The sequence below is a fragment of the Biomphalaria glabrata genome, chromosome 1 (assembly GCF_947242115.1).
Source record: "Biomphalaria glabrata chromosome 1, xgBioGlab47.1, whole genome shotgun sequence".
Classification (NCBI taxonomy): Eukaryota; Metazoa; Mollusca; class Gastropoda; family Planorbidae; genus Biomphalaria; species Biomphalaria glabrata.
In genome coordinates, this window is record NC_074711.1 from 73,054,216 (window position 1) to 73,062,517 (window position 8,302).

An 8,302-nucleotide genomic window follows, 5' to 3' on the forward strand; every position below is an offset into this window, starting at 1 on the left:
CTTTTTTGACAGAAAAATACTAATGTTTACAACATGTATGTAAAATGATTATAATTTTGAATGATGCAGCCATGAATCAAATGCACCAGTCAACAATAGAACATTAAAGTTTGACAAGATTTAAAACTACTGAGTTTGAATTAGTTCATGCATTCCATAATTTATTGAGTGACATTGCCTGAGATTCATTCGTTTATTCTCACAATTTTACTTGTATTCATTTATACAGAAATTCAACTTTACAAAAGCTGTGTCAATTTTGTGTGCTATTTAAAAAAATGTAAATATTGCTGATAATTTCAAGTACTTCTATTTCTATCAATGCAATTATTTTGTTTTCAATCTTTATTTTTAATAAGTTGAGACCAGTCTTGCTAAATATTTCAATCTTGGTTTTATTTAAATGCATTTTTGTGTAAATATTTAATAAAATATGATACTTTGGTTGAATAAGATTTTTGTTTTCTTTGCATGAGAATTCCTCTCTGTACTATCATAACAACTTTCTTGTTAAAAAGAAAGGAAACTTGCTAGAGCTCTAGATCTAGAATAAAAAAACAACTGCTGCCCCAATATCAGTTCTCTTGGCAATACAGATAAAGAAGTGTTAGCCTGAAATTTCAGGTATTAAAAACATCCTACATATAGACATGTGTGATTACACAAGCTCTCTTTGTTAGCCTTATCACACATCAGAGAGATGTAAAACTTAGAATTTAAGTGCCTATGGTAAAAATAAAAAGCATTTGCTGCTGGAATTTCACACCCGTGAAACAAGATGTCAAAGTAAGTTAAAGTACTGTGGGTAAAAAGCAAAATTTGTAAAGTGGTTATCATTAAACAAGCAGAGACAATTTTGTGAAATTAAAATTAGGGTTTGAAGACACACACATACACACTTATCTCAATAAAATTTACACCGAAGACATGTTTCAATCTGTGGTATTATGTTTTGAGAGTTGAAGCATTTGTATTATATCTAAAAAAATATACATATTTTGGTTCGTTTAGTAGTAATGAATATTGTTCAATTTAGTTTCATTTGGACTTCAGTCTGCTTTAGGTACCATCTAGTGAATCTCAGGGCATTTCTCTCAGTAGCATCGTCTAACTCCGAAAACAGAGTCTTCCACATATGATTGCAATCTCCTGTCTGAAATATCTGTCCAGTTGACATAGCACAGGCATCAAAAAGAAAACTGACCAACGAGCCAGCTCCGTGGCACGATCCATTTCTTTCCTTGAGCGACAATCCCCTTCTTTGAGTGCGCACTGTGAGTCGAGCATGAGATGATGGTAGAAAATAAAACTGAGGCAGCTGAAGAGAACTAAAGATACGCTGGCGTCCAGGATGTTTGGAGAGTAGAACAGGCTCTTACTACTGCAAACCACACAGTTCATCAGAGAGTGTTCTGAATATCTGCAATAAACTAGCGCAGCAAATGACATCATTACTAAAGCAAGCAGTGTAGGAATATACACCCAACCAACCACGAGAGGCCAGGCGGAGTGATTTAGTAAGACAGGCCGAACTACAGGAAAAGTTTCTTGATCATGGAAGGATTCATCTTTACCACTTGCATAAAATTCATCTAACGTCGGAGGGGAGGACAAAGTTAAAAACACCAAAGCAACTGCTCCATAACTCCAAGGCACCCATAGACTGATGTACTTGCTAGACATGTATTCACTTGCAGCCCAACCGTGCATTCGGAAGATGCAAAAATCTAAGCAGATGAACAGCAAGGTCAAGGTTATGATGGAAGGGAGGCTGTACAAATGGAAGCCATTGACAACATGAGCAAGTGTGATGCTGAAGTCCGACACCTTTAAAATATATGCCGTGTCCAGTACCAAAGGAATTGAGCTCAACATGTTGCATAGACATATGCTGATCACGTTATGGAACTTGGTCAGTTTTCGAAGTAATGAAGAGCTAAGTATAGTCGTGATGACCACGGAGTTGGACAGTAATATGAGCACAGAGAAAACTATGTCTTGCTTAGCTCTAATGGCGCCATTCTCTTTTGGTGTTTTAATTTCCACATCGTTATAGGGCATTTTATACAATAAGGATAAGCTTTCATCAACAGTCGATAATTTTTAGTTTTAAGAAATGAAATGGTTGTTATGTCTTTCCATCACTCCAATAGACAATGCCTAAAAAGAAAAACAAACAAAAATACAATATAAATATGAAATTAGCTAGATACTATAGAGTACCATATTAAACAAATTCAAACAGTAAAGTAATCGTGATAAAAATGAACTCACCATATATATGCAACATAAGTGTATTGAGTATTATGCGTTTAAATATTTATCTATAATTTTTACAAAGGCAAAAATAGGATCATATATAAACTATCCAAATTTGTATGTAAAATGGGTCAGTCAGTTGTGTGTTTTGTTGTTCATGACCCCACGAAAGTCTGTAAATCCTATCACACGTTTTGTTTGGTCTAAAAATCACTTCTGACTTATTGAGACATCGCAATTAGAACAAGTGTTACTTTAATAGAAGCATTAACCTCAGTTTTAACTTACCGTTCATCCGAATTCCAGTAATTGTGATGCGATCATTAAATTCCAGCCAGTAGGAACGCAGCTTGTTTACATCTAGTCAGAAGAGTTTATCAGGAGACGAAAACCAGACGTTTAACTTGGCTTCATAAAACTATCTGCAGTTTTCTTTGCACAGAAAAGATGGTTCTCACTTTTCCCTTTCTTTTCATTTGGTAATATTTGTTAAATTGGTATTTGATGTTTACATAATATTCAACTTTTATATATAATGAACCACACGTCCCCAGTTAGATTGGACTCTAAAAAATTGCCTGTTCATATAACTATGGCCAACTTTTCATTAGACCATTTCATAAAATTTTGTTAATGTCAGCGCTCCGAAATTTAGCGAAAAGAATTTAAAGTACTTTCAATATTCAGAAGCGCTGATCTAAATAATTGTCAAATAACAGACTATTGCAAATACTACCAAACCCCTCCCCCTTTACTAAAGAAACATGGATTCTAGTAGTCTACAAAGTCTTTGGGAATGATTCTGCATCTGTTGAACTCAGGTAATGGACTAATTACCTTACTGGACAGGTGAAAAACTGCATGTGTTACGTACACAGGTCTCTCTTCAAAAGCAGACGATACCAGGACACTCATTTTCTTCTCTTCCTCTTTTCTCTCTCTCTGTGTTGTTCCTCCTCCTCTTCCAACTCGTCTGTCTTTTTTTTTTTACCATATTTCTTTCTCTCTCTCTCTCTTTCACTCTTATTCAATAAACAAACAAAATTAGGAAGAAAATCCAGTGTATTTATGCATACATAAACTAAACTAAACTATGGGATACCATGGTTTACTCTGCACATATTTGATTTCATAAAATATCCAATGTTTTTAAAAGCGAAAACGAAATATGTAAATATCTCCCCAAGGGATCCCTCATATATGACGTCTCACAGGGGAGGAAATCACGTCGAAATGGACTAAGTGGAAGTTAAGGGCAGAAGTTTAGGCTTTTTAAATCTTGACTTCCACATGTAATTTTATTTCTTATCTATGCATTCTTCATTGTACACAAAATGAGGTACTGGGTAAAACTTAAGAGAAATTTTGCCACGACTCATGCATGTCCTTTTTGCTGAGTCACAAGGAATGCCAGACGACTAAAAGTACTTTCACTATCAATTAGTTATTGGACAAATAATAAACGTCTTTGAAAACGTTTAGTAAAGTTTTAGGACCCAAACTTTGCTACTATTTGTAATTTGTATTGATTAAATAGTCCATCCAACCGCACTATAGAAAAAAAAAAGATTAAGCTTATAATAGTTTTAACCTATTTAAACAACATCTAGCTCTAGATCCTGAATTGATTCTTTTGATTCCTGGCTGTAGAATTGGGCCGAAACAGTACTTCGCCATCAGTTTGGTCAATGTCCATCCTTGCTTCTTGTTCCACTGATCACCTCAAAGTTTGCTTTGGACTCCCAGTCTTTCTCTTTCCCTGTGGGTTCAATCCAGAACCTGCTTTGCAATATTTCCCCTTGTTGTTGGCATCTTATGTTCTATCCAGACCAGGGGCGGACTGGCTATATGGGCATTCGGGCAAATGCCCGGTAGGCCGGTACCTTAATGGGCCGGTTGGGCGACCTAAAGGGCCGCATGAGTGCAACTATGGCACGTATTAAATTGTTAAAGGTTTTATGGTATTCTCTAATAAGAGTGGCCCTCATAGCGTCATGGTTTTAAAAAATCGTTTACAGACTCTACATTGTAGGTCCTAAAATACTAATTTAACACATTTTCCGAAATAATTTAATAGCCTACATCAGTAGACAGTGCTACTGTAGGCTTCATCCTTTTAGGGCCTACACACTTAGCGATGAAAAAGCAACATAAGGACTATATTTCTTATAAAGATATAAAGCTTGCGTACAGTTATCGATACATTTTTAAACTTAACATAATGATTTTGAGGAAAGGTAGGCCTATAATTGGAAGCCCATCGTATGATATAGAATTTATGGGCCGGTATGTATAGAAATGCCTGGGCCGATTTTGACACCCAGTCCGATCCTGATCCAGACTCATTGGCGTCTTTTGATTTCTTGTTCCATTGGTGTTTGCTGTGTTGTTTCCCGCAAACTGAATTTAGAGATTTTGTTCGACCATCTAGATTCACAATGTGATGCAAGTTTATATAGGTCGTCCATCTTGGTTCGATGATGACCACTTTTGACATTCAGATGGCTGAGAGCTTGGCACTCGTGCCTCCTCATGTGGCTTGTGAGACTGAGCCCGGAATGTTGGGCTGCACAATGGGAAGGTTATTGATTGCAGCTGGAGCTAGAGTCATTGGCCTGGCTTTTTTTCTCTCTGACGCTTTTCTTCTGCCAGCGCTGTTCTCTTATCCTCTACAATGTGTGCGCCAGTATTCACAGCACGACGCCATGATGTTCTATCGTGTGCTACCGTCTCTCAAAAGTGGCAGGGTCAACGCTGAAGGCTTTCAGAGAAGCTTTGAGGGTGTTTTCTTTGTCCACCTTGTGAGCGTTTCCCTTTCTCTAATTGACTACAATGAAGTCGCTTAGGGATGCGGGAGTTTTCCATTATGCAGATGCGTCCTGCCCATCGCAACTGAGATTGCATAAGGATTGTGTGGATGCTTTCCAGGCCCGCTCTTCCAAGGACTTCGGTATCAGGTGTGTTTGTTTTTCTTGCCATTTAACGTTCAGTATTTTTCTGAACTTCATGTGAAAGTGGCTCATGTTTTTGTTTTGTTTTGTTTTGTTTTGCATTTCTGCTGTATACTGTCCACTTTTCTGAGGTATAGAGAAATATGGAGAGGATGACAGCTCGATAGACCCCTAGCTTTGTGTTTGTGGTAATATCTCGTCTATTCCAAACATTTTAGACAGTCTACCATAGGATGCACTGTCCTAGGTGATACATAACTCGATTTCAAAATCGATGTTTCCGATGCTGAGCTGTAACTGTAAACAAATCGATCTCAGACATTAAAATGAATCAAACAACTGTTATAATTTTAAACCGAAATCTGCAATTACGTCCAGAAAAGATGACCAAAACTAGTTCTGCTTTATCTCTGACGTCGTTCTTGTAGTTACGTTTTGACATTGATGCAAGCATTCACAGGACGCTGCCCCAGAGGAACTGTACACAAAGTGGTGCTATTGAGGAGTGAAACACATAGATCTCACATGATGTCACAAACTCATGTACAACTGATGGGGGAAACACATTGCCATACATGATGTCACAAACTGATGTACAACTGATGGGGGGAAACACATTGCCACACATGATGTCACAAACTGATGTACAACTGATGGGGGAAAACACATTGCCATACATGATGACACAAACTCATGTACAACTGATGGGGGAAACACACATTGCCTTACATGATGACACAAACTCATGTACAACTGATGGGGGAAAACACATTGCCATACATGATGTCACAAACTGATGTACAACTGATGGGGGAAAACACATTGCCATACATGATGACACAAACTCATGTACAACTGATGGGGGAAACACACATTGCCATACATGATGTCACAAACTAATTGATATCGAAATAGCATTCACAATGTCCCCCCCCCTACTTTTTTTTATGCCCTTGCATTTTTAAATTAAACCCACGCGCGGTCAAATTAAAAAAAAATTTAAGTAGATATAATTTAACTAAATATATATGTCAGTGGGGCAACCAGAAGTGGCAGACTGGGTGAGACGGTGAATGAGTTTCAAAAAGGTTTTAGTATATCCTCTTAAAATACGAGTTTAGAGACCCCATGGAGTAATCTGACAGGAGGCCTCGAACACCATCCACTTAGAAAGCCATCTCACTGTGATATCTGTACCGACCTCTTGACGGACAGGGTCGGATAATGAATAATTTTAATGAGCACTACAATTCTGCCATCTCAGCAAACGACAGGACCTGAAGAGCTGCAACACAGAGACTTTTCAAAACTAGAAATGAATTAATAGGACTAAAACTATTTACTATACAGATAGGCTCAATGTAATCAAATTACTATCTCAAGATGTATTTTATTTGTATTTTGCTTAAAAATAAATGGCAGGCTAAAGATTATTTACTGCCAGAGTATCCGTTGGATAGTTGGCTTCGTTTCAAACAGGCACCTCCAGTAATGAAAAGCATAATTAGTAGGCCTAAATAAAAAAATTGTGAGTGGGTAAACATATTGCTTTAAAAAATTTGCTCGTGGTTGCTAATCCATTGTTTGAGTGAGTGTCCTAGTTTAGCGTGTATGTTTGAGTGAGTGTCCTAGTTTAGCGTGTATGTTTGAGTGAATGTCCTAGTTTAGCGTGTATGTTTGAGTGAGTGTCCTAGTTTAGCGTGTACGTTTAAGTGAGTGTCCTAGTTTAGCGTGTATGTTTGAGTGAGTGTCCTAGTTTAGAGTGTATGTTTGAGTGAGTGTCCTAGTTTAGCGTGTATGTTTGAGTGAGCGTCCTAGTTTAGCGTGTACGTTTAAGTGAGTGTCCTAGTTTAGCGTGTATGTTTGAGTGAGTGTCCTAGTTTAGCGTGTACATTTGAGTGAGCGTCCTAGTTTATCATGTATGTTTGAGTGAGTGTCCTAGTTTAGCGTGTATGTTTGAGTAAAGAAGAAACAGCGTTAGTCCTATAAATATTTCAAAAGAAAAAAGCCAAAATGGAAAGTTTATACAATCTTGGACGGAAATAGCTCATCAGCGAGGCAAAGACTATTTGATAACAAGGGATGAACTGAATAAAGATTGCAGTACAGGACAAGGGATGAACTGAATAAAGATTGCAGTAAAGGACAAGGGACTAAATAAATACTGCAGTAAAGGACAAGGGACTAAATAAAGACTGCAGTAAAGGACAAGGGACTAAATAAAGACTGCAGTACAGGACAAGGAACTAAATAAAGACTGCAGTAAAGGACAAGGGACTAAATAAAGACTGCAGTACAGGACAAGGGATGAACTAAATAAACACTGCAGTAAAGGACAAGGAACTAAATAAAGACTGCAGTACAGGACAAGGGACTAAATAAAGACTGCAGTACAGGACAAGGGATGAACTAAATAAAGACTGCAGTAAAGGACAAGGAACTAAATAAAGACTGCAGAAAAGGACAAGGGACTAAATAAAGACTGCAGTAAAGGACAAGGGACTAAATAAAGACTGCAGTAAAGGACAAGGGACTAAATAAAGACTGCAGTAAAGGACAAGGGACTAAATAAAGACTGCAGTAAAGGACAAGGGACTAAATAAAGACTGCAGTACAGGACAAGGAACTAAATAAAGACTGCAGTAAAGGACAAGGAACTAAATAAAGACTGCAGTATAGGACAAGGGACTAAATAAAGACTGCAGTACAGGACAAGGGACTAATTAAAGATTGCAGTAAAGGACAAGGGACTAAATAAAGATTACAGTACAGTCAAGGGACTAAATAAAGACTGCAGTAAAGGACAAGGGACTAAATAAAGACTGCAGTAAAGGAAAAGGGACTAAATAAAGACTGCAGTAAAGGACAAGGGACTAAATAAAGACTGCAGTAAAGGACAAGGGACTAAATAAAGATTACAGTACAGGACAAGGGACTAAATAAAGACTGCAGTAAAGGACAAGGGACTAAATAAAGACTGCAGTAAAGGACAAGGGACTAAATAAAGACTGCAGTAAAGGACAAGGAACTAAATAAAGACTGCAGTAAAGGACAAGGAACTAAATAAAGATTACAGTACAGGACAAGGGACT

At 37.4% G+C, this 8,302-nt stretch overlaps 1 protein-coding gene across 2 annotated transcripts; it reads right to left on the bottom strand.

The window, feature by feature from the left end:
- Positions 1 to 571: 571 nt before the first annotated feature.
- On the bottom strand, positions 572 to 3,114 carry LOC129923204 (uncharacterized). 2 transcript variants are annotated; one of them, XM_056013237.1, is made up of 2 exons: positions 2,548 to 3,114; positions 572 to 2,160 (listed from the first exon to the last, which is right to left on the bottom strand). In XM_056013237.1, exon 2 carries the CDS (start codon positions 2,059 to 2,061, stop codon positions 1,108 to 1,110), a length of 954 nt encoding a protein of 317 aa, XP_055869212.1. In that variant the 5' UTR covers positions 2,062 to 2,160; positions 2,548 to 3,114; the 3' UTR covers positions 572 to 1,107. The 2 variants fall into 2 exon arrangements, with proteins under 2 accessions (XP_055869212.1, XP_055869222.1); XM_056013247.1 differs by lacking the exon at positions 2,548 to 3,114 and adding an exon at positions 2,275 to 2,539.
- Positions 3,115 to 8,302: the final 5,188 nt, after the last annotated feature.